At 37.3% G+C, this 27,168-nt stretch overlaps 1 protein-coding gene across 2 annotated transcripts; it reads right to left on the bottom strand.

Moving 5' to 3' along the window:
- Positions 1 to 4,072: 4,072 nt before the first annotated feature.
- Positions 4,073 to 17,789, bottom strand: LOC141812105 (putative serine/threonine-protein kinase BSK3). Of its 2 annotated transcripts, none has more exons than XM_074700151.1 (11): positions 17,646 to 17,789; positions 17,332 to 17,474; positions 16,998 to 17,218; positions 16,106 to 16,241; positions 15,296 to 15,429; positions 15,096 to 15,201; positions 12,476 to 12,561; positions 7,354 to 7,542; positions 6,421 to 6,585; positions 5,705 to 5,818; positions 4,073 to 4,740 (listed from the first exon to the last, which is right to left on the bottom strand). In XM_074700151.1, the coding sequence occupies exons 2-11, from the start codon at positions 17,411 to 17,413 to the stop codon at positions 4,495 to 4,497; spliced, it is 1,479 nt and encodes a 492-aa protein (XP_074556252.1). In that variant the 5' UTR covers positions 17,414 to 17,474; positions 17,646 to 17,789; the 3' UTR covers positions 4,073 to 4,494. The 2 variants fall into 2 exon arrangements, with proteins under 2 accessions (XP_074556252.1, XP_074556253.1); XM_074700152.1 differs by having other exon boundaries at positions 17,332 to 17,470.
- Positions 17,790 to 27,168: the final 9,379 nt, after the last annotated feature.

The following is a 27,168-nucleotide window of genomic DNA, read 5'->3' as shown; positions in this document are numbered from 1 at the left end:
GCATGCGGTCAAAGGCATCTTTGTATAAGACGTTGACCGAGCTACCCGTATCCACGAATACTCGGGCTACATCGTAGTTAGCAATGGTAGCTCTGATGACCAGAGCATCATCATGAGGAGTAGCAACTCCTTCCAGATCTTGAGGCCCGAAGTAAATAGCAGGGCTTGGCTCGATGCTCTGGTTGGTGCCGATACTATAAGTCTCAAGTTGGCGCCCATGAGCCTTCCTAGCCCTATTAGAATCTCCATCCGTGGGACCACCGGCTATCATACTTATTTCCCCGCGGTGGGCTATGTTATCTTGGTTTTCCTGATGATCTCGGCGAGCCTCCGGAGGGGGTCCCTGACGAGGCATGTGTTCTTGTCCGTTGCCTTCAGGTGCCAGCAACATGTCCGCTCCAGGAGGAGGTCGTCGTTCCCCTTCCTGTCTGAGGCTGAGGTCTGGGGTCGACCCGTCTTGGCTCAGCTCGGCGTCTCTGATCCCCTCGTACACCTCTTCCTTCTATCATGCGTCGCCCACCTACTGGCGGGGTTATTTCCCGCTGTTGGCGTTCTCTGATGACCCGGTTGATTTCTTGTGTCAGGTATCGACAGTCTTGCGTATTATGCCCAACAGACCGATGATACACACAGTAGCGGAGCTGGTTGTCCTGGCTGAGCTGCAGCTCTTTGCCCAGCCATTTCAGGCAGGTCATCAACAGTCTGCATGACTCGTTCATTTCGGCGTGCAGGAGCGTTCTGAAGAGGTCGGGTTGGCACTTCCCTTCGTGGTGGAGGCGGCACCGGTCTCTTTTCAACAGGCGGGATTGCCATAGGATCACTTCGCTGGGCCAGTTGGGTTTCTTCCAAATGTATGTATTTAGTGGCTCTTTCCGATAATTTCTGATAGCTGATTGGTGGCTTCTTTATGAGGGATCGAAAGAAATCACCTTCCAGCAATCCTTGAGTGAAAGCACTTGTCAAGACATCTGACGAGGTTGACGGTACTTCACACACAACTTGATTAAAACAATGAAGATATTCCTGTAGAGTTTCTCGGGGTTTTTGCTTCATCATAAATAGATTCAACGGGGTCTTCTGATGCTTCCGGCTACTAGCAAACTGGTGCAAGAAGACCTCTTTGAAGTCCTTGAAGGACTGTATGGTGGAGTTCGGCAACTTACTAAACCAGCGTTGAGCCGACCCTGAAATGGTGTTGAGGAATACCCTGCACTTGATGCATCTATATCGATGCAGCAAGGAGACGTTCTCAAAACGTGATCTTCGGGATCGATGACCCATCATATTCTCCCACTTGTGGAGGTCATAAATTTCGGGGTAGTTCCTGCTTAAGATTTCCCGTACAAACGAGGTTTTGGGAAGGTTGGCACAAATTTGAGCCTTCCCCTTACGGGCATCTTGGACTACCTCCTACCCGCTTGAATCTTCTTCTATAGGCCTCATGTCTCTATTCGTAGAGCCTGCATGCGTTAATATCTCCTCAATAGGCGAGGGTCGGTGCCTCCCCTTTGGGGCCTGTCCTACCGGTAACGAAGGTGGTTGAGTCTAGGCATTTTGCAGGGCTGCGTCTAACGCCTGTTGCACAATCTGGTGCAACTTATCCTTGGTCATTGTCATAGTTTCTTCTGGGTTCCTTTCTTCAACGGGGTCCCGGTTGCTAGCGGTGCGTCTGATGTTAACCATCGTGGCGTTTAGCTCAGATTTCCCATAGACAGCGCCAAAATATTCTGGCTTGATGCTGACGACAGTCAAGCCACCAGTCAATAAAATGTCACGTCAACTTTCGTTAACCCGTTGACGAGAAGGACCTGAAGAAGCAAAAGCTGAACGGACGAGTTAGCAAAATGCCGGGGATTTCCGACGAGGCCACTCCGACTCTCAAGTCAGAAATAGAGAAAATAGAAGTAGTAGTATGTGTAGAGAATTCTAGATGGCTTTTCTTCATACCTGTAAGGGTTATATAGAGGTAGCGAGGATGTGATCTCCGGATCTCTCCACTTGCAATTGGTTGTGACGGCGCCATCAACGGATAGATTTCTGACAATTTCCACACATCTAATGGTGCAGTGGTGTAGATTATCTTCCTTCGATGGTTGGGATTGCCAAGGACCAAGTACAGGACTCGGTTTTGGTCCTTATCTGTTTAGATAAGTTAATAAGTCTGGCGCGGAAGTCAGTCTGATTATCCGTTGATGGCGAACTTGCTACTTGAGGTTGGAATATGTGTGGCTGATGTGTACAAGTGGATGGGTTGTACTAGCATTGTCCGAGTTGATATACATCGACAACCTTAACTAAGTATGCGTTTGATTTCTTCTATGTATGCCTGAACTGTCCTGATCCATCTCCGAGCTCTTCTACATGTGTAGCCAAGTTGAACTAAGCGTGTAATCGAGCTCTCATATGAACGATTGAACTGTTCGTAGTGTATGGTTGAACTTATTGTGCGATATGAGCTCTACCCTTGAGGTCGGGACCAAGCCACGAGATCAAATCTTGAAGTGGGATTTTGTCATGAGGTCGGTCCATGAGGCTGGGACCATGTCATGAGGTTGACATATGATGCCTAGACTAAGTCATGAGATCGGCTCTTGAGTCCCAAACCATGTCATGAGGTCAGCTCATGGAGCTGGGACCAAGTCATGGGGTCGACATATGATGCATGTATTTTGCTAAGGTTATTGTGAAAGATCGGGGTATATAGACTGAGGTTAGGAAGAGGTCAGCCTAGGTATCATAACAAGTGTCGACCTCATAATGAGGTCGGCCGATAATGCTCGTACTCTGTTAAGATTATTATGAAGAATCGGAGTCTATAGACCGAAGCTATGAAGAGCTCATCCTCAAGACACGTGCCGACCTCATAATGAGATCGGCGGTTAATGCTTGTACTGTGTTAAGATTATTATGAAGAATCGGAGACTATAGACCGAAGCTATGAAGAGTTCATCCTAAGTATCAAGGCACGTGCCGACCTCATAATGAGGTCGGCGGTTAATGCTCGTACTATGTTAAGATTATTATGAAGAATCAGAGTCTATAGACCAAAGCTATGAAGAGTTCATCCTAAGTATCAAGGCACGTGCCGACCTCATAATGAGGTCGGCGGTTTATTTGGGACGAGAGTATTGGAGCCAAGAAGGAAAGAGATCAGGCCTTTCTGCATGGGGGTTTTACAGATCTTATGTTGCTCCCTTCTTCTTTACTATCCCCGTTATTGCTAAATATATGTATCGGATCAGTGGTATTTTGCTAGGATCAAGGTAAGAGATCGGGATACATCAGATGAAGATTAGGAAGCCTTCGATACTTGTGCTAAGGAACTTGCTAACCTTCTAAAGATGTCAGCCCCTTCTTAAGGTCATGCATTGTGGCCACTAAGAGAGAGATCGGGGTCCCCAGAGCGGATATTTTACTAGTCCTTCCATATCTCCCTTCTTACCCATCCTCCACGTCATCATTACATATTCTCGCCGGATCAATATATATAGTCAAATGATTGATTGGGGAGGCAAGTTTTAGTTAATGCATTCGAAGGTGTCATCACAATCTCATTCATGGTGTTGGCCATAAACTCGTGGAGGCATTGGCCATACACCATTGATGGTGTTAGGCATACTAACTCCATTAACAGTGTTAGTCAGTCTATCATCAATGATGATGTGGGCCCTATTATTATAATGATAACATTAGGCTAATGATATTGACAATGTTAGCCTAACATGCTTGGTACGGTACTGTTTAGAATATTTAACCCAATGTTTCTTGGTGTCACCAGTCGGTGGTTATAAACACGTTAATTGCAAGTGAAATAGTTCTGTTCATGGAGGTCATTCATATGAAATTCATTTAAGTTAATTATTTTACTAGCTACTTGATAGACATATCGTGATTATTTTTCTTGTTTTGCTAATGTTGGCTAATGATATTTATAAATAAAGATTTTGAATATCTAGTAATCTCCAGATGGCTAGGATAAGTAATTATAATCTCAAGAATCAAGATAGTATAGGCCATGTTCCCGTGATGATCTAATTGTTTCTGCAAATAATTACAATGGAAAAAACAAACAAGAAGAAAGCCACACAAGAATTAAATCATTCAACTGCTGTACACCACTACATGTTCATCAGCAAGTTGGGCATTTACATGGATAGGGGAAACAACTTAACCATCATTCTAACTTCCCGAAGATTTTGGTTGATTCCCCATATATACATGCACAATACAAATTGGAAGGGTTATGACTTACATCAAAAGAACTTCGAAAAAAGACGACGTAGAATATGCTTCGACTTAAACCTCAATCAAGATGAATGTGGCACGACTCTAGAACAATGGGGCCATCAAAGAATCAAGCCTATTGCTATAACAATGGCAATCTCTGACATTCAAAATATTGTCTTTAAACGATGAGATATACAGTCCATTGTCATGGGGGGGCATTGAATCTGAAATTCTGAGGATTTGAAGTTTGTGAGTGTTTAGTCTAGTTTAACGCCCCCCATTCCTTTTTGCTTCTAGCAAAGAACCATCTTTAAGTGCTTCTCGAGCTTCGTTCTCCATCCCAAGAGCCAAAAGGGTAGCAGCCTGAAGATACAATGCACTTGGCCATGTAGGTGATATGACTAGTGCCTGCATCGCATCGTTAAGAGCTTCCTGTGGCATATCATTCATCAGATATGATAAGCAACGGCGTGCAAAAATGGTTGGCGAAACCATTGTCCCAACATCAATAAACTGCATGTCACAAAGTATTTGGTCATTAGACTTTTATGCGCAGTAGTAATGTATATGAATGTAGAAGTGATGGATTTTGAAAGATGTAAGTAGGCAAACAAGTGCAGGGGATCATCATATTAGCATTAACAAACAAACACAGCTCCTAATTTCTGACAAGAGATCAATTGATTCAATTATCCCTTTAACCTTGCACCAATATTTCCAAAATGACATCAATAAGAAAATTTTGTTAGTATTAAAGTTCACAATATGGAAGTTATATTGTATGATAACATACTGATATGATAGGCATGAAAAGGCACATGAAGAAAATAGCTGTCTTAGGGAAAAGAAAAGGTACAAAAATATCAAAACAATAATAATTATTAAAATGATGGTTCGACAACTAATAGGCGTTGACTTAATGATTTTGGTCATCTATAAGAGAGCTCTGATGATATAAGATGTTACTTAGATCTACATGCTTCTGGGGGCAATGTTTACTCTGTTCACTGTTATTCCAGAATGTGGTTGCATTGAACAATTCATTTGGTCACATGCTCCTGCTTAAACCTTCATAGCAGATAAAGAGATAATCTAAGGCCTTGGCTTCCAATGTGAAAAAATGGTATCTTTAAAATGCATATCCTTGTTTCTCTAGAGAAACAATTTGGACTTTAATATCTAACAGGATTGGATTACAAATTTACATATGGAGTCTGGTTATTATCGCACTGCAAAATTAACGCAACTAATAGATTGTTACGCTTGTTCATTATTGAACTTTCCTATACAACTTACAAGAGATAATAGAGTTACATCGATACAAACTTTTCAGAAAGTTGGGATATTAGGACATGGCCTTATTTCTAACCCTTAGTTAAATGTGGTGGTGTAATTATTGATGACTGACAGAATGGATAAATGTTTCTACCAGCGCAAAATATGAACAATAAAGACAGTGAGCACGAGAATAAATTACCTGGGTGTAGCACTCAATTGCCGTAGTAAAATCCTTGTGCCTGAAAGCAGTATCACCCTTCTTTTTTGAGTTAAGTGTTTCTTGCATTTGATTCGTCCACATTTGAAATGACAGCTAAAAGAAAGGAAATGAACGAGATATGTAAAATCAATGAAATGCTTTAGGCATTAAATGATTCTGTTTCAAATCATTAACAAAATTATCAAAACAATATAAGACCAACAAAAGACATCTCAAACATCAAGAGCCTTTTGGAGCATTCCATATCGTGTTAAAATACTTCTGGATCCCAATTATTAAGACATAGTTATATCTGATGAGTCACATTTGGATGTTTTGAAATAAAATCAGCTAATTTTGCAGAGCAAACATCAATTGGAGAATTAAGAATTTAACGACAGTAGAAAATGACTAGGAGGACATACTTAAAAATGGAAGAAAAACTTACACCCTACTTGCTCTTCGGATACTGTGAAGTGCAAAATAGAAAAATGCATTACAAACTAAAGGCAAATGGTAAGGTTGATACTTGAGGAAATCAAAATGTGCATCTTCTAAAGCAAAATGAATAAATGTAATTATGTTATATGTATTTGGAATTCCAATCTGAATCTTGCCTAGAAAATCAGCTCATACTATGTTCATGAGATAGTAGTAGAAATATTCAGAGGAAACATCTTCACAGTCAAGAAAAAGAAAACTTCTCATATGCAAACCTCATTTGTTGTCCCCTCGTCATCTTTGTATCCAAGTGCTTCCAATATTTCATGAATTGCAGTCAAATCCATTCTGGAACAAGCTTCACCCAGAGGAGAAAGTGAAAGTGATTCTATTGAGGATGCACCGCCATGAGGGATATCCATCAAAACATAAGAAGGGACCTACAGGATACATCATGTAGATCTTTATAATGGATCTAAAAGCAAGATTCTAAACTAATTTCTAAAACATATTGATAGCACAGAGATGCACCTCGAGTAAGCATAGTGTAACTTGCAAGATAGAAAAACTCCATAAAACCAAACTATTAAAGGTGAGCAAAAATTCAGTTAAACCGAATAAATCGACCGAACCAACCGAATTTAAAAATTTGATTCGGTTATTTCGGAATTTCGATTATTTTTTCTAAAAAAATCAGTTAATTCGGTTCAATTTTGGTTTTAAAATTTCTTATTTAGTTAAACTGAATAAACCGAATTAATTAAAATAAAAAAATAATTTATAAATTCTTAAATAAGTAAACTTATAAATCTCTAACTAATTGGTAAATTTTTCATAATATTTAAAAAATTTGATTCTTTCGGTTAATTCAGTCGAAAACCAAATTAATCGATATTTTAACGGTTTGATTTGTTCGGTTTTTATTTGAAAATTCGGTCAGTTTGGTTAGTTCAAAAAAAAATCAGTTCGGTTCAATTTCGATTAATTTGGTTCGGTTCGATTCGGTTTTAACCGAATACTCAGCCCTAACAACTATGAGTAGGAGAAATGTGCACCAAGATTATTTTTTCTAAAATAATAAAAAAAACTTAAAACATCAAGCTTATTTGTTAGTTTGATCAACAACAAAGTACAAGTGCAAGGGTCAAAGACAGACAAAACCCCATCATGAAAGCCAAACGGAAAGAGAAAATGGGGGAGTTGCTCACTTCAGTCTCCTTCTGGAGTGGAGTTAATGCATGTACTATTGACCTCACATTAGGGCGTTCACGTTGTTCATATTGTAGGCACCTTGAAGCTAAGCGTACTAATTCAGTCCCATCTTCATCTGAGAATTGCCCTTCCAAACAAGAGTCTGTCAGACTATTGAAATTACGATCTCGTATCAAGTCAAGGGCCTGCAAGAAAATCTCTGGACAAATTTAGATACAACAGATACACATAAGCCAAAAAAAATCGTGTGCAACAATATAAGAACCTTATAATCCGATTACTAAATGGAGATAAGTTGGATTTTCTGCTTGGATTAGCTATAATCATACCAATGCCATCCTTCTTTGCTCAAATATCAAATGCATCAGAACTAAAGGCCAAATTAGATTTGACTTTGGGGCTGAATGTCTCAGCCAGACAATGGCTCAGACATATAACAAGTTAAGGACCTAAGGCTTAAATTAGAAAATGTAAATGACCTAAAGTCAATAAGCTCTACTAATCTAATTAAGTTGACATTTTAGGTTGGGGAGTTAGTCATGATAAAGATGAAGCTCAGACAGCCCACGGAATGAACAAATGCAAAGTGCTTTCACTTGATTTCAATTATGCAGCACAAAATTCTATAAGAAGTTTTCCTTTCATGAAGGTCATATTACTTGAAATATCTCAAGGTTCTATAACTAAAGGAGAGTTATCATTCACTCCCATTATGCTAGGTTGAACTGATCCTTGCAAAAATCAAAGTCAAGTGAGCTGACGAGAGGGACAAGCCTGGATGAAATCAAATTGACAGCTTCTTAGGGTCTTTTTGTCCAGGTGCAGGTAGTCTAAATTTTCACAAACATGTTTATTTCACTGGATCTCTCTCCGAAACAATGAGTTACGCCTTTTCGTATGGGTCAGAACTTACCCAACAAGAAATCATGCTACATTAGGATCATTATAGTTACAACAACTACAAACTGAGGTTTCAGTCATCGACCCTCTATGACAATGTCCCAGGCCTCGTAGCCATCCCTTTGTGAAGAAGTCCTCCTCTCCCGAAGTTACAGGTCATTTAATTGAGTTCCTTAAAGAGAGTTGTCTTGTGCCCTTAGTATTCACTACCTAGACATTTGTATTAATTTTAGGTACGTCCTTTGATCGAAAGTTAAACTCTACTACAATCAAAGTTAAAGTAGACCCCAAATGAGAAAATAACATGTGACTCAGATCAAGTTTGACCCTCCTCTACTTTGTAATTCTTCACCTACAACCACTCAACTTCCTTCAACATTAATATGCACCCTAGTGTCATTGACTCACTTTTAGATAGTCATCAACGGAAAAGAATGATAGTTTTCCTAAGCATTAGGTCCACAATTTATGATAGACAACATCAAGGTTTAAAATCTCGACCTGTGCTGAGATTTCGATTCTGGACCGGAATGATACGGTTTCGGTATCGTATCATGTCGTGCCAATATAATTTCGATATTTTTAAAATTTTAAATATAAATATATATTAATTTTATTAATATTTGATTATTAAATATGTTTTATATGTTGAGATGTTGAATTTATATTTTAATATTTTTTCATAAGATAATGTCTATTAAATTGTTATAAAAAATATTTTTTAAAAGTAATTTTTAAAATTCAAAATTATAAAATCATTTGAAAGGTTAAAAATAATTATAAAATTATTTGAAAATTTTAAATTATTTTTTTGAATGTATTTGTAAATTTTTAATTTTAAAAAATTTATTTGAAATGTTTAAGAATTATATTTTCTTTAAATTTTAGATTTAAAATTATTTTTTTAAAATAATTTATTTTATGAAATATTTATTAATTTTTAAAATTATTTAAAATTTTTGAAATAATATTTAATATTTTATAACTATTAATAATAGTTTATTTTAAAAAATTACATATTTAAAAAATAAAAAATTATTAAACCAAAAAAAAAATCGCGGCTGTAATAACTCGTGGAGGTCGTCGCAGCATCGCGACCCTTGTAGAATGGTAAGAATATATAAAATTTTATTAGAATTTTAAATAAATTTTTATATATTTTAATAGAATAATTTGATTAAAATTTTAAAAAATATATTTGATTATTTATTTAAGTTAGAGGTTGATTGGATTCATTAAAAATAATAGCATAATTGAGATAAATAAATAAATAATTATTAGGATTTAAATAAAATATATAATTAATTAGATAATTTTATTAGGGTTTAATTAAGCCTCTTTGAATTATCCCAATTATAATCCAAAGTTCAATTTTAATTAAAAAAACTTGATTTTTTTCTTGACAGCGCGCGACCTTGGCAAGCACGGCCGTGAGGTCACATGATCCCTTCGACACAGCTCGGGGGTTGCTGCAAGACCGTCGGGGTCATGCGACCCCTCCGACACGGTCGCGGGTCGCGCGACCCCTCCAGCGTGGCCACGAGGTCACACGACTACACAGTCGGAGTCTCACGCCCCCTCCAGCGCTTCCGTCAAGGTCGCGCAACCACTCTGGCGCAGTCGCCAGGGTCGCACAACCCCTCTAGTGTGGTCGCTAGGTCGCGCGATGCCTCCTGCAGCTAGGCCTAGTGCCAAGTCGTGTCGATGTTGGTTGGCGGGCGGAACGAAATGTTTCACCCATTTCGACTAGCTTGGCACAATATTTCAATCCCTGGATAGTATATACAACTTCTAGATCAGCAAGGGCAACATCGCCACATCATGGTAATCACAGGTGAGTCTTGAACTCTTCTAAAGCTCGTCCATGTCGAGCAAATTTCACCTTGCCCATATTACCTTCCCCTCAAGAGGAATTTTTCCATGTTCCCATCAAGGAGTTGGAGGATGCTCAACGAAGGTCATGATTTTCAGCACCCCTCCTTGTCCAAGAGTGATCCTAGTTCGCCCAAATAAGACTAGGCTTTTGGCTCAGATACCTCAACTTTAGGTGAAGGGAACCCAACTAAGGTGGGGCTATGGTTATAGCCAAAATGGAGGTCCTCTCTTCCCCATTATTCATCTCAAACAACCTTTACATTTGGGAATAGAGACGCTTTAACTTATTAAGAAGGCCCGCCAACATTAAGCTTGCAAGGGGAGCCTATTCAAAAAGGATTCCTTCAATCCCTTGACAAAGTACACCATCAGATCAAAGTCCATGTCTGCAAAGAAGAATAATAATCAACTAGTACTTTGAAGCGTAAGCAAAGAAATGCAAATCAAACCTACAGTTCCAAAAGACATTGGAGCATGTTGGAGGTACTAATGCGCTCAAAGGCCTCTTGGATCTCCCTTAGAGCAAGTCCAAGCAAGATGTCGACAACCAAAACAAAGAAGGTCCAACGAGTGGAGATAAGTCAATCTAGACAAGACAAAGAAGAACTTCCTCTTCGCCTCTAGATAAAAGAGTAATTCCAAGGCTCTTCCAAGCAAATGAAGCTAGAATAGTGTAACAGCATTCTTAAAGGCATAGTTGTTAGCCCCGACAAAATAGCTTAGCTTTGACTCTAAACCTAGCTTATTTCCCCCAACTAGGAAGACAACTAAATGATATCATGAGATGGGAAAAATTACTAGTGATGAGATCCCAATAGCTTAAAACTTGAACGATAAAATTAGGAGAGGAAAACAAAGCCTAGCATCCAAGAATTCCTAGAAAATGGTGGTGCACCCTAACGAACAATTGTGGGCCCTATCATTCTTAGAGGTGGCAGCAAGTAGGATGGAATTTGATATTTCTAACGAAATTTATCTAATTTGGATAAAGTGATCAGTGACAACTTAGACTCCCAAGCTTGCCTCGCCTTTGTGGCAGCATTTGCCATAACAAAATAGAGGGGACTAGCTTCCTCAACAAGCTCCATCTAGAATACTGAGGCAATCCTTAATGATGGGAAATCAATAATTGTTCATTCAAGGGAGCCATTGCATTAATATTGAAATGTTGCCTCAAGTTACCATCACACACAAATCAAGGTGAGGGGGTAATAGCCGAATGTTATTGAAAGTCACTCGACTCGATAGTGTATTCAAGAGCAATACTACAATAACAAGCAACTTTTTCAAAGCCTTTTGAGAGCGCTACAACATTTGGCATAGCCTTTTGAGAGCTTTGGAGAGCATCTGCAGCTTTAGCATCCTCCACACAAAGAGACAAAAAAAAACCCACTGGACTTTAGTGTCTCTCTAAGACAAAGCTAATTAATCACTAAGACCCTCAATTCACCTCTAAACTTGGCCAGCTTACCTGGACAACCTTCGAATGCCTCAAACAAGTTACATCTCAACAAAAAAGACTATTCACCTCGGGTGAGTTACTTTCACCTCAGGCAACCCAATTGGCCTTAGTTTGCCTCAGTTGAACTAAGCTCACCCTGAACAAACTCAGTGCGCTCATGGTCCACCTTAACCAAAGTATGTCTACCTCTAGCGAATGGAAAGCATTCCAATTAGCCTCGTCCAGACATAAAATGACTTGCACTTATTTAGGTACAAATCACAAACTCGAGCCCATCAGTTGAACTATGCACACCTTGAACAAACCCAAGCCACTCATGATCCACCTCAACCAAAGTGTGTCTACCTCTAGTGAATGGAAAGAATTTCAATCAACCTCATATAAACTCAAAATGACTTGTGCTCATCAAGCTACAAGTCTCAAATTCAGGCCCAAGCCAATTTTCTTGATATAATCGGTGTACTTCTAGAATCAGTTGTAAAATGACCATAACAATATTAATGGAAATTCTTAAACTAATATTCTTAATCTGTTTTAATTTCTATCAATCCTCTTTTTTCATAAACTTATCACTTTTTTTCTCTCTCTAATCACTTATTACACTAAGACCTCACAGATGGGCATCTTATTAGATAAATTTTAGAAAACTTTATCCAAATGTGGCACCAGCTAATTATCCAAGTGTTTCCATGAACAACCAGACTTAGCAATTGCATGTCCTTTGACATTATCTCTTGATCTTCAACACTAAGCAAGGAAATAGAACAGCAGTTGTACCAGTTAAATGTATTGTAAATAGTCAGTGGGCATTCTACCAGTTGGACATTAGAAAGTATTTGAGAAATCAAGAATGTAGTAAATCATGAAAGAACACAACTCACATGGCTAGGAGGTATGTGCTTTCCACTTAGAACATCAAGGAGCAAAGTCCCAAAGCTATATATGACACTTTCTGGTGTAACCCTTCCTGCATATCAACTAGCAGAAATGAGTCACTTGTGGCATTATGCAGAAGTGACATATGAAAAACAGAATTAGCACAATACAAGATATTGCATTGAAATCTCTTGACTAAAAGAAAATTTTTAAAGCATTTATCCATATTAGACATACTTGGAATCTAATATTGACCAAAAAACAAGGGAGTTAACCTAAAATTATAAAAAAGGATATTGCATATGCATAAAGTGAAAGGCTGAAATGAGCCATAAGAGTTGCAAATCCATCAAAGGATAATATGATATTGAGTCCATGTAATACTTACAGTTCCTACTCCCATGATTTGAGACATTGATATGAAGAGTGAATTCAACATCATCAAACAGAAGATAATTACATAAACTACCACATGCATGTAGCAGTAAGCTTATGTCAGGCAGGGGAGGTTTCAGATGTGTGGTTATATGACTCCTCTAAAATAAGTTCATAATTTTGATAACAGTGTTGGTTTCCATATCAGCCCTGAACAGTATCATCTTGTTGATCTGTACCCACATAGCATTGGCAGGCATAGTTTTGGACTGGCACCGCCCAATTGATTCCCTCCTATTTGGTTTGTTTGCTTCCAAGAACAAGTTCTTTGGTCAGTGAATTAGAATTAGTAGAAACACCTCATTATATATATAATACGCTAGAACATATTGTGCTGAAAAGAGTATCTCTACTATTGTCTTATTATTAGGAGTCTCTACCAATATGGGAATACAATCCTTGAAAATGACGAGAGGAAGGTTTGAAATCTCATTCCGAGCCGGGGTTTGTGCTTGTCATGCTGGAAGCTACTGTTAGTGGTTGTGTCAAGCATCAACCCTAGACAGAGGAAGAGGAGTTGTGTACCTCTTGGGAGCCTCATAGACAATTGGAAGCCTCACCATCATCACGTGAAGCCTTGCATACAGTGCATCACCTAGCCCTTGTAGGTCACCTCACGGAACGCCATTGCCACATCATTGTCGTTGCAAACCCCCTAAAAGCCTCGAAGGAAGTTTCGAGCCAATGCCATCCTCAAGTGAAGTCTTACATCATCGTCGATAGGTTTCATAATATTGGTGAGTTTAGTTTGTCGGTTGACAAGCGGAACAATATGTTTCACGTATGTCAACTAGCAAAGAATGAAATCATAAACCCATGATGAAGGGAGCCCTGAATCTTGTAGCATCCTAGTAAAGTCAACACTATATAATCTAGCCGTCTAGATAAAATATTGTTCCCAAAATCATTTAGCATTTGAATCTTAAATGCACATGTCGAACAAAATTCCTTAATTGATAAATGAAAATTGGAGAAGCATAGCCCAAACTAGAAACAGTAGGTATGAGATATTGATACAAGTATGTCACAAAGCTTTGATTTGAGTTATCTCCATATGATGACAGAACCATAGTCAAAGGAAGTCTATGAATATGATAATTGTAAATCAAGGGGTTTAAGATGAGTCACATGTGTCTATTCATTGCTTAATGTACTTATTATATACGTAGTTACATATTATACTATATAATTATACTTTATGTTATTCAGTTATTGTCATATGTAATCCTTTAAATAGCCCAAATTGTACCTTTAATTAGTAACTACCTAGAATTGGATCTAAATTAGGTTTAATTTGGGTTAAGTTCATATATCTAAATACAAATTGAAAACTTGTTAATTGGTTTCAATTTCATGCATGTGTAGACTTGTGCATCCTGTGCTAGCCAACATGAAATGAAATTTTAAATTATGGGTTTACAATCACGACAGCTAATCTCTAGGAGGGTAAAAACATCATAAAACCCTCATTATTTGTGAAGGGCAAACACAAGTAATAATAAAGTATTTTATATGATTTTGTTCAAACTTTGGTTTCACAATCAAAAGGACTAATCATTATAAGAGGAGAAAAAAATTCATAGACCCTATTATTTGTGAAGGATCAAAACAAGTAATAGCAAGGAATTTGGGGGATTCCAAATATGCAGATCTCACAAAGCATATCAAGCCCCATAGGCTTTCTTAATCTAGAATTTTATATGATTTGGTTCAGATTTTGGTTTCACAATCATAAGAACTAATCTTTATATGAGGAGAAAAACATCATAAAACCTTATTCTTTGATAAGTGTCAACATAAGTAGAGGGATTTAGGGGTTTCCAAAATGTAGGTCTCACATAGCATATACAGACCCATATGCTTTTCTTGAAGTCGATCCCATACATTGTATCGGATGTTTTTCCTATTGCATATGTATAGGTGGCTGCATATCTTATCACCTTGACCACTTTTTAAAACACTAGATAGCATCTTAATGAATTGATTAAGCTTTAAAGAATTCAAAAGAATTAAGCTTTACGAGAACACCCAATTTATAAATTTGTCGTTTAAAAATTACTACATAATTGGATTAACAATCAATGCTTCTAACCGTCATATTACTGAGGTATTCCAGAAGAATATGGTGAGCATCTAAAGCGATAACTAGAGAGGCAAATTGCAAGGCTGGTGTTTTTCAAGAGTACAAACCAGTTCTCAAATATTCAGGAGGTGTAAATGCCAAATTAGTACTATAACTCTTGCCATCCCGACTATTCTTCATGAGGCCAAAACATGATAGTCTGGGATTACAGTCCTGCAACATAACGGTTATGTCTGGAATTTGAGATAAGAATGCAAAAAATGTTATCATTGAGAACTGATATATTACATTACACATTACCACTCACTTCGTCAAATAAAACTCTGTAGGCATTAAGATCATGATAGAGCGCACGACCCTTACTGGTGCAATACTCTAAGGCCTCAGCCAAGTAGAGGACCACTCTTAGTCGCATAGGCCACTTCATTGGTTGTGATTCCCCTGTAAAGTAAAATAAATTAGACACAATCATGATGCAGACAGAGATGGTCATTAAAAGCATTGAAGCTTCATCATTTCCTACTCATTCCAATTTCTAAAATAGGGAACCAGAAAAATCAATGGGATGAGTTCAAACTAATAAAGGAAGACTCTACCTAAATAAGTCAACATCATGATATCTGAGAAGATATAGAAGGAGCTTAAGAATTTTAATAACCTTGATTTTGGTTGCAGATAACAACAGCATACTAGGGTTTTCTCCTGCATTTTTGGATGACTGAGATCATGCAACTAGAGAGACTTAGGGTAAAGTAACTGAGGCAACAGCTTACATGGCTTCAACCAGAAAGACAACCACATACAAGGATAGTGTACTTTAAAGATAACGATGCAGAACAGTTTCACTCACATATGATTCCGTTGTTATCATATCAAAAAATTATTTCAAGACATTAGCACTCCAATGCTTAGGAGATAAATCATAATATTTTTTTGTACATGAATTCATTTTTTCTGTAATACTATGGGCTGTTTCCCAAAATCAATGTATGGGTTGTTGGGAGAATTTGTGTAATAGACAACTATTGAAATAAATAGAGAATGGCAATAACTCTTTTATCTAGTGGACACTAACAGAAAAAAAAAACAGTAATTGGCACTATGCTCAGGAATTTACAGTGGAAAAGGTGCTTTGCAAGTGTTTCATTGGGCATATATTCTGCCACAAGAAGCCTCTCATCGCCTTCATAACAGCAGCCAAGCAAATTTGTCAATCTGTGGTTTCGAAGCTGGCCAACAGCTCTTGCTTCTTCCTAAAGGAAAAGATTACATTCTCAGCAAAGGCATTTTTTTGAACAATAAAGACAGTGAGTAAGAAATCAAATCAAAGATTACTTAGTGGTTATCACTCATCAGAAGTAAAAAATTCTGTGAACAGTAACCAAGTTTCAGGAAAAAATCAGCTATAAATATTTGGTAATACAAAATCGTGCATATTGAGATGAAGCCACAGTATATCACAGCTCCTGTCTAGTACAAAAGTCAAGCTTAATGATAATAGCCTTTTTTCAAATAAAGGTACCTTGACTAAGTATTTTTCACACTAAACATATCTGAGTAAATTTATTTTATTTCTCCTAAGATTGTGACAAGAGCATTAGTTTCAGGCATTTGAAGAATTTCACCTATTCAATAATACATCTCTCATTCACAAACATCCATGATTCTATGTTAACAAACTCTTTGGCAGATCAAACTTGAAACTTCACCTATAAGTTGAAAAGAGACAGGTGAATACCAAGATATACCTTCACTGCTTTAGGACTGTCACTAAACTGAAGACTGTGAAATCATCCAAATGTCCCAAGCACGTGTACCTTTATAATCATTCAAACAACCTATTGACTGACTAAAAAGAGGAACACATGAACCAGGACACTGATAATAAGCTTACAAAAACAAAGCATGTTAAGATGAACGTCAAGTTCCATGTATCCACCACCCATAACTGATTACATTCAGAACAAATGGGCAGTTCTTATTACTTCAAAATGGAGTCAAACGAGTACCAGGAATTGGCGGGTATCAGGCCAAGCTGATCTGTTAAATCTCTTCACTGCAATCCTCCTTTGTGCATCCAGCTTCCCCTTGTAAACAACATTCGGCGCCTTCTCACCATGCTCTGAGACAATGTTTTCAACCGCAAAACCAGACGTAGCCAATCTCAGCTGCTCAAAAGAAAACTCCTGGAAAGGCGGCAGATCATACGCCTCACCTTTCTCCTCACTCTCTGTAACAGAAACAAGTAAGCACCCATCATCACTACTTCCACTACTACCTGCAGCTCACAATCACAAAACGGCAAACAATCTTAAGCTCATTCTCCTGCAAACACAAACTCACCTACATCCGGAGCTTCAAGAACAGTCCCCTTGAACTGTGAGCGCCAACAACAGGGCCGTAATCTTGAGAAACGAGCTCCCATCGCAAACTATATCAATATTCCTCTCCTCGAGTAGATCAGCAGCTAAACCATCTGGAGCTAGCTACAAACAAATGCAATAAAAGAAGAAAACAAAAGGCCCGATAAATCCCTACTTCAATTACTTCAAAGCAAAAAAATTAAAAATAAAACCAGAACAGTGAATTCGTCAAAACAATCAAACCACAAGCTCCGGATCTAAACTTGAAAAGAGAATAATAAAAGAGAGTAATACCTCGCGAAGGTGGAGAAGATCCTAATCGAGAAGCTGGGGCTGGGAATCGAAGCAGGGATCGATAAAGCGAGTAGCGAAAAGTAGAGATCGGATCTCGCCTTCGGTTTGTTCTTCTCTTCTTCTTCTCCTCCTCCGTCTTCTTCTTCCGTGTGAATCATAATTATTATTATTATTTCAGGAGCTATTTTTTTATAGCGACATGCCGTCCTTTCAAAACCCTAAACTAAATTTATTTTTATATTTATTTATTTATTTACCGTACTTGTCTTAATTTTATTTTTTTAAAAAAAAATCCTAATTATTTCTTAATCGCCTTCCTAATTATATTTGCTTTAACTAAATCCCCGTAACGGTTAATAATAAGTAAAGTGCTAAACTGGCAAAGCACGAGCTGGCGACAATACAATACTTCACGGTAGACGCGGCGGTGCCGTGTGGTCCCGGCTCTGGGCCCGTGTCAACCGTCCGTTTATGTGGACCCCGGACGCAGCCATCAATCGCCGCCGCTAATTGTGATCCGTTCTTCATATTTTGAATAAAGTATGGCTGCTCTAACTAGCTGCTAGATTGGCACACGCAGTTTTCAAAGATGAAGATGGGGAAGAGATGGATTTGGATTCGAAGAGAAAGTTCAATTCCAAATGGGAAGCAACATGTCTCTATCTAAAGACAAAATAAGGCACGAGAGCAAATTTAAGATGATTGCAAAGTATGGATCACAAATGTAGTAGTGGATTGGACAGGAATTCAAAAGTTGATCTACCAACTTTTCATTTGAGTTTTGAAGTTATTTTATGTTCCATGGATTGGTCTAGTGGTATCAACTACTTTAGACTTAAACAAGTTCAATTTGAGAATGTATAGATTAATTGATCTTGGACCAAGCTAAACCAACCAGACTACATGCTTTCAGAATACTAGGTTAGATTAAGTGTTAATAAAATACTAAAACAATTAAGGGAATAAATAAGAGAATCAAAATTTGAATCTTAAGAATGATGAATATTCTAAATGTTGGATTTCTCTGATAGACAAATCAAGAAGAAAATCATTTACTTTCAAAAAATTAATCAGGTAAAATTTGAACACCTAGATTATCAAAAAAAAAAAATCTTCTCTCGTTTGATCTCACCCACCTTGAGCCCGCATTCCTCCCATCGATTAGTTTAGCATGTAGATGTCAAGATCCTCTAACCATAAGTCAACTTGTGCATTCTCTTTCGCTCCTAACAACTTTGCATAAGCCTAAACACAAGGGGAGTAAGCCAATTAAGTGAGGTTTGTGTAGGGATCTATATGCGCGAAAAACCGATTAAACCGCATATAACGCAGCGGAAAATAGGATCCCTCCAGAAGATCCATGTGAAAACATACTCGTTTGATGATTCTACCTACTAGAATCGAGTTTACCTTCGATGCGTGCCCTTCGCAATCCCGACAGCAACTTTTGCCTTCAAGGTCGGCGGATCTCAGCACGATCAGTGCGTTCGTGCCTCCACGGTATCCACACGAACACTGATATGGAGAAGAACCCAACTGTGGTGCTAGCCACAAAGGTAGGGTTCGGCCAAGAAGAAGAAGAGAAGAAGAGGGAGAGCAAGAGCAACCAACAACCTCTTCATCAAGAGCCTCTCACCCTCTTTTATAGCCCACCATGAGATAATATCTTTCTCCTCTTTTTAATGCCATCTTGTGCGAGCAACTTTTTATTTTTTTGGTATATTTATCTATCATCTAGTTCTCAAAGAAGGGAGCATAGAACTATATAGGGTAGTCCTCTTCCATGATCTAACAACAAAAGCAAAGAACCAACCAACAAAGTCAACATCTTCATGATCCCATGACTTAGTTGGGAATTTAATTCAAAAAGTTTTTAATGGTTGATTCATTTGATGAAAGATTTTTTGGCAATTATGATTCAAGGACAAGAACATAAAAAGTTCTTACATAAGTATTATTTTATCCGGTCCTCTTCCATCTATCGAGTCTTTAAATTTAATTCAAAATGTTCTTAATAGTTGGTTTATTTATTTTATGAGAAAGATTTGACAATTATGATGCTAGAACAAGAACATAAAGTGATATTGTAGTACATACCTGTTCTTTTATCCAATCCTTCTTCGTCTACAAAGTTTTAAGTTTAAATTCAAAATATTCTTGATAGTTGATTTATTTTAAAAGAAATTTTGGTAACTATGATCAAGGATAAGAATGTAAATTTATTTTAAATATATAAGTGTTCTTTCCAATACTACTCCATCTATAAAATCTTTAAATTTAATTTAAAATATTCTTCAAATAGGATCCAAACAAAAAGATGTATTTTTTAATATATCAGTTTATTTTATCCAATCCTCCTGGGTGTATAAAGCAATCAAGCCCTAGAGGCTATGGTATGATGGTAAGAGGTGGAATTGACTCCCTAAGCATTGAGAATTTAAATCTTATCCAGGGCACATTATAAGAATTTAAAAAACTTATGACACTCGATCATCTATCAGACTTATCTACACTTCTCAATTTATCTTACTGGCTTGTAAGAAATTTTCGTGGGCCAAATCAATCACCTCTTCTTTAAAAAAATTTAAAAATGATCAAATTTAATTATGAATATTTTAATGATTGAATAAGTTTATAAGAAAGCTTTGGCAATCATGATCCAAGGAGAAGGACAAAAAAATATATATATATATTTATATATAATATATATATATATATTCTAACAAGTGTTCCTTTATTCCACTCTACTATCCTCCATTTGGGTGTTACTCAGTAGAATTGGTTGTCTTATTGTTCGATTCATACACGATAGCACAAATCAAAGGGCACCAATGCTGGTCCACAAACCCCTTTGATGCTTAAGTTAGTGGATTGCTGAAGGAATGAAATTATGAAAGATTTGAGATGTCTTACAATGTGTACATTGTTTTGACCTTCTATCTTTATTTATCTTTCAACTCATTTATTACAACAACTCACTCTACCCATTTATTGCCTACACAACCATAACTATCTATAAGACCAGTTGATGCTTAAATGGGAGTGAATAACGCTCGTCATTTATTCTTTCTTACTAACAGAGATTAGTAGTGGAATTAGATAAAGAGACAGGAAACTCACAGGTTTTTTACTTGGTTCTTAACCCCCTAGGGTTAGTACATCCAAGGTATATGTATGGGAGGCGTCCGTCTACTAGTGGTCTCCTTTCCGAAACTTTTTTGGAGATGAAGAAATCCGTCTTATAGTCCAAAGAATAATATAAAATGAATGTACAAAAGAATGTAAGACTTAAAAGAAAATAACCAAGCGATCATGTAGAGGTTGATTCGGAAGTCCTGAATGCAACGCACCCTCCCTGAAGCTTCCCCAATCACACGAGCTTAGCTCCGTTCACGTTCAGCAACACCGCAAGATAAAAGATTGGAAGAAGCACAGTTACTCCTCGTGGTGCACGTTGAGACCCTTATATAGACTCTTCCGAGTGCCTTAATTCTTATCCGAACGCATGAATTCTCATCCGGGCACCTGGATCCGATCCGATTTGATTCGATCTCACCTGGACCATCCAGTCGCCTGGAGTAACATCCGAGTGTCCGGATCCAGTCAACTTGGGTTTGACCCCAGGCTTGGTTCGATTACTTCAGTTTGCTCCTCTTATACTTCTTCAGTCTTGCTTCTGGCTCTTAGTTCCTACAAGATTAGCATACAAACAAACAAACAACCTAAGTCTACCTATAGTCCATCTAACCTACTAGGCTTACCTAAGCCTTACCTTGTAGGTCTAACCTACTAGGCTTACCTGTGCATAACTTCCAGTTAAGACTAGTCACTTCCATAGGTGACTTTTCACCTACCAAACATCCGATCACCCTTGACCTGTGTGAACTTTTCCTTGTCTAACCTCTAGTTCGGATTAGTCACTTCCATAGGTAGACTTCTTACCTGCCAAACATCCGGTCACCCTTGACCTGCTTGGGCTTTTTCTTGTCTAACCTCCAGTTAAAACTTCTTTGCTCAGCTTCACTCATCAGGACTTTCTGCCAAACTTTACTCACCAAGTCTTCCTTGCCCAACCTTCAACCAGAACTTTCCTACTTTCCTTGTCTAGCCTTCAACTAGAACTTTCCATATCTAGCCTCAACTAGGACTTCTCCTTTGCCTAGTCTCAACTAGGACTTCTTTGCTAGTCATCTGGCCAAACTGACCTGACTAGACTTCACTCACATCCAAATATCAAGTCATATTTTGATCAACACTTAGTTAAACAGACCAAACCTAAGTGTATTGTCAAACATCAAAATTCTGGAGGCATACTAGTGCTTCTTGCACCAACACTATCCTCCACCATCATTGACTGCTCACGTAACAATAACTATTATTCCATTAAGGAGATCGTTACCATCTTCATGTCCAAGTAGAACTGTCTGAGCATCACCAGATATACAAGGGTAATAGTTCCTACATAAGGATGTGTAACAAGATGTCCCCAAAGGGTGCAAGGCGGGATATTCTCAAAGGATGTAAATGAGCACAACAAATGACGAACATGATTGAAGTGAATCATTATTCACCCCTCTCTAGCAACATCACCGATCCCAACAACTTCTTCATCTACTTACCCAAACATTCTTTAAGTTATATAGAAAATAGAGAATTACTCCAAACTTTATTTGAAATGAAATAAAAGACAAGACCTTCACTAACTACTACTTAGAGGTTCGAGAGCTCGGTCTCCACCGAACTTAGCTCAAAGTAAAACAACATGGCTTCCTCTATCAACTAATATACATTAAAATGTCAACCTCAAAAAGGGGCTAGAAATTTGGTTGAATACCTTACTCTCCTTATATCGGCCTAGGTTAGGCATGGAGTATAAATTCTTGCTAGAGAGTGGGAAAAAGAAAAGGATTGGAATTACTAATGAAGAAATAAAACTCCTTCTAATGCTTATGAGAAATCGGGTATTCCCTTAGAAATTGGGCTACCGAACAAGCAGTAAAAATGAAAATCCTGACATCCCTTTTTTACATAAAAGAAATAGTAAAAAATTACAGGAGTCAAAAGGAGGTGGATATGACAAAAGATAATTACAAACCTAACTAAAAGATGGAAGGAATTGGGGATTAACTAACCTTAGGAGATTCTAAAGTAATTAGCACTCTTAGAAAATAAAAGGGATATGGAATCAAAGGTCGCTCTCTAGCTAACCCTAACAGAATGTAAGACAAACAAGAGAAGGTAGATGAGGTCTATCTATGGGTCTTGAGATGATAACCCTAAATTCTCAAGAATGCAATATACACTCTAAAGAGCCAACAATTCTATTTCAATATATTAGGTGGATGTATTCTCAAACCAGAATTACTATAACTAAAGTCGAGCTATCCTTATCGGACACCCACTTGACTTGACTGGAACTAATCTTTAAATCCTCCAGCAAGCTCGAAAGAACTTACCACATCTTAGTAGAAAAAGGAAAACTAGGGACTTATAGAAAAGTGGAGCAACAAGAGAGAAGGATCATGATGACTAATACAAACTTCACAAGAAGGAAGAATATAACAATGCCCTAAGTTTATATCTAGGAAGACTAGACCCTAAAGCAATTCGATGATTAGAACATCTGAATGATGCTTTGAAAGCTTCAATAATTTTATCGCCATAAAAATATAAAGAATGATATGCTATGATTGAGCAAGATCTGCAAACGATTATATATTAATGGTACTCTGATAGATTGTTTGGGGAAGTATCCATTACATTCGTTTCTACAACTAACTAAACACTAACAATTATGTCTCACTCACAACACTTTCTTTACTTGACTAGGGAGACTTATGATATTTTTGAATATAATTTCATCACCAAGTCAACTAGTTACATCTATTTAGAAAAATAATAGAATGACCTTGTAGATCAAACCTCTTTCTTCAAAGAAAAATTAGTGAATCAACTCTTACCAGAGTCTTTCTAGTCAACTCTCTATCAAAAGTCAGCCTCTCTAGCAAACCTCCTTTTTAAACTTAGCCTCTCAACTTGACTTCTTGTTAGAAGTTGGAATCTTGAGATGACTCCCTTATGAGTTGATAGATTATATCAACTCCTCTAAATGAGTATATAACCCTCCATAAGGAATCGACAGTATAATCACCTCCTTGTAGGAATCAACGCTTTAACGGGCCAACAAGTCGAAACTCTTTTATCAACTCTCTTTTATATCTCCCATGGGCCCTCACATCCAAAGCCCATGCTCTTGCCAAACTTACAAGCTCACAACTCCCATAAGATGATAGCCCATATCTTGTCAAAAAAAAAAAGAAACAATCATTCCCATAAAAATGATTAACACAACAAATCCAGAGTGATTCATTTGGGATAACAATTCCAGTGGAAATTATCGATATATGTAGGAGATTTGCCTCCTATCATCAACTATACATATACTTGACTCTCATGGCTCCATAGTGTTGGGTCCAAAAGAATGCATGTATCTCCACAATAGTATGATATTGTCCACTTTGGGTCTAAGCCCTCATGGCTTTGCTTTTGAGCTCTCCCCAAAAGGCCTCATGCCAATGGAGATACTTTCCATCCTTTTAACCCCATGATCTTTTCCATGTGCTTTAGATGTGGGACTATGTTTGCACCCTTGCAACCCAACAATCCCCCCCTCAAACAAAGGACCACAGGCCCCCCTGAATCCTCGACCCACCAGGACTTTTTCACCTAGCCGCAACTAGGACTTTTTGCCCCTCGGTCCACCCGACCTACTAGGACTTTCACCTAGCTGCAACTAGGACTTTTTGCCCCTCGGTCCACCCGACCTACTAGGACTTTCACCTGGTGTCTGGTCCTCTTGATTCAGACACAGGAGCACCCACTTCCTTTGTTTTTAAGGTTCAAAGCACATGGTTAGATCTGTATCATGGCTCATCCGGCGGTTAGTCCGATGAAGAGCGGTCTCGCTCTGATACCACTTGTTGGGTCCAAAAGAATGTATGTATCTCCACAATAGCATGATATTGTCCACTTTGGGTCTAAGCCCTCATGGCTTTGCTCTTGGACTCTCCCCAAAAGGCCTCATGCCAATGGAAATACTTTCCATCCTTTTAACCCCATGATCTTTTCCATGTGCTTTAGATGTGGGACTATGTTTGCACCCTTGCAACCCAACACATAGAGGTAGAAACTCTATTCGACTATTCTCTTAATATTTTTTACTTTTCTTAAGGTGATTTTAACTTAAGCATTAGAGGAGTCTTGCAAGGATTATTCTTGATACTCTCTAACATATTTTTTATTAATCGTAGGTTTTTGCAACATCCTCTACATCATCATCCAATAATTTCCAACTGCATCACTTTAAAAAAAGGAAGTACCCACAATCTTCATTATAGACTTCATCAAAATCAATTATCCATCATTTATGTAGAAAATTAGGTGTCTTAAACTAGTATGAAATTGTTAACTTGAATAAAATAAAAAAAAGATTGACCTCTTTCTCCATAAAGAATCGGAGGAACCAACTCATTCCCTAAGGGCAACTCCAACCAATACCCCAAAACCCAAATTTGGTGTAAAATTTACACCAATTTCCTTCAACCAATACCCCAAAGGATATCACCAAATTTGGTGATGCTACAGTGCATCACCAAATTTGGTGATGCACTGTAGCATCACCAAATTGGTGATGTCAATTATTTAATTATTTTTTATTATTATATAATATAATTAAATATAAATATAAAAATAAAAATAAAATAATATATGTTATTGTATTTAAAAATAAATATAATATATATATTATTAAATATAATAAATAAAAATAACATTATAATTATTAATTTTTTCTCATTATTTATAGTAATATTAATTATTTATTATAAATATAAATTAAATGTGTATAACACCATATTTTAATTTTATTATGTATATTTACAATGATTTAATTTATTATAAATTTTATTTTTAATATATTTTAATTATAATTATATTTATACATTATTTAATTAATTTAAAAACATATATAATAAAATATTTAAAAATTTAATATGCATAAATGTAAAATGCATCATCCATTATGTTAACATACAAAATAAAAATAGTACTAACACAAATTTAAAATATTACTAAAAATCACTTAAATACATAAGAAGTACAACACACATAAACTTAAAAGCATTTAGGATACAAATAAAAACGATATTGAGATACTTAAACCTAACATTACAATACTAAAATTCAGGAAAATCGCTTCCCGTTTCACTCAAATAATTATGATATTGGCTGTAAAAATTTGCAAGATTCTGAGAGTCTTGATTTTCACCTTGATATTGATTGAGTTGTGATCCTTCTCTCTGTATTGGAGATGATTGATATCCTTCTCCTTGATGTGCAGCTGGACGAGATCCCTGGGCTTCCATTCTCTTTTGTATAATTCTAATTTGTTCATTGCGAATATAATCACGCATCATCGGGTCAGAGATTGAGTTCAAATCTTTGAACAAAATTTTTGTTTCTTGCTTGTAGATCATAGCATCTGTCATTTTTGTAGTAGCAGCAGTACTTGCTTCATTGCCTCAATAAGTTGAGCATTAATATTGATTACCTTTGCAATTTGATCATCATTTTTTTCTTCATTTTTGCTGTCTTCACCCCAGGAGGTTGTTAAAATTAGCCCTCAGTGTCAATTCGGATTGAGTTGGACTCGAGTTGGACTCAAGTCAACTCAGATTGCATGAGACTCGAGTTGGACTCAAGTCACACAATCCAAATTCGAATTTGATTAAAAGGTTATCATGCATGAGATGCATGATCATTAAAAAGCTGCATGATCTTCCTTAAAAGAAGAGAAAGATTGTCATGCATGAGATGCATGATCTTCATTAAAAGAGGAGAAAGATCTTTTGCATGAGATGCATGGGAATTAATAAAATATTAATTTTGGAATTAATATTATATTAATTTCCCCCTTCATCCATTATATCTCATGGTGGGATATAAAAGAGGGTGAGAGGCTCTTGATGAAGGGGTTGTTGGTTGCTCTTGCTCTCCTTCTTCTTCTTCTCTTCCACCTTTGGCCGAACCCTAGCTTGTGGCTAGCACCACAGTTCGGTTCTTCTCCATCTCAGTGTTCGTGTGGATACCGTGGAGGCGCGAACACACTGATCGTGCTGAGATCCGACGACCTTGAAGGCAAAGAGTTGCTGTCGGGATTGCGAAGGGCACGCATCGAAGGTAACCTCGATTCTAGCAGGTAGAATCGTCAAACGAGTTTGTTTTTCGCATGGATCTTCTGGAGGGATCCTGTTTTCCGCTGCGTTATATGCGGTTTAATCGGTTTTTCGCGCATATAGATCCCTACAGTGGTTATACCTAATGGTATGAAAATTCTTATTCACCCAGGAGTGCAAGTCCAAATACGTTCAATCAACTAGATGACAGAATATGGCTAGAGAAATTATATTTTTTATTAAATTGATTTAACACATGAAAGAGAGGCACTGATAGCATTCGAGCTTTA

Source organism: Curcuma longa, chromosome 18 (genome assembly GCF_044706935.1).
Source record: "Curcuma longa cultivar G26 ecotype Majalengka, Jawa Barat chromosome 18, ITB_CL_G26_1.1, whole genome shotgun sequence".
NCBI classification, from domain to species: domain Eukaryota; kingdom Viridiplantae; phylum Streptophyta; class Magnoliopsida; order Zingiberales; family Zingiberaceae; genus Curcuma; species Curcuma longa.
This window is presented reverse-complemented; position numbering and strand designations above follow the sequence as displayed.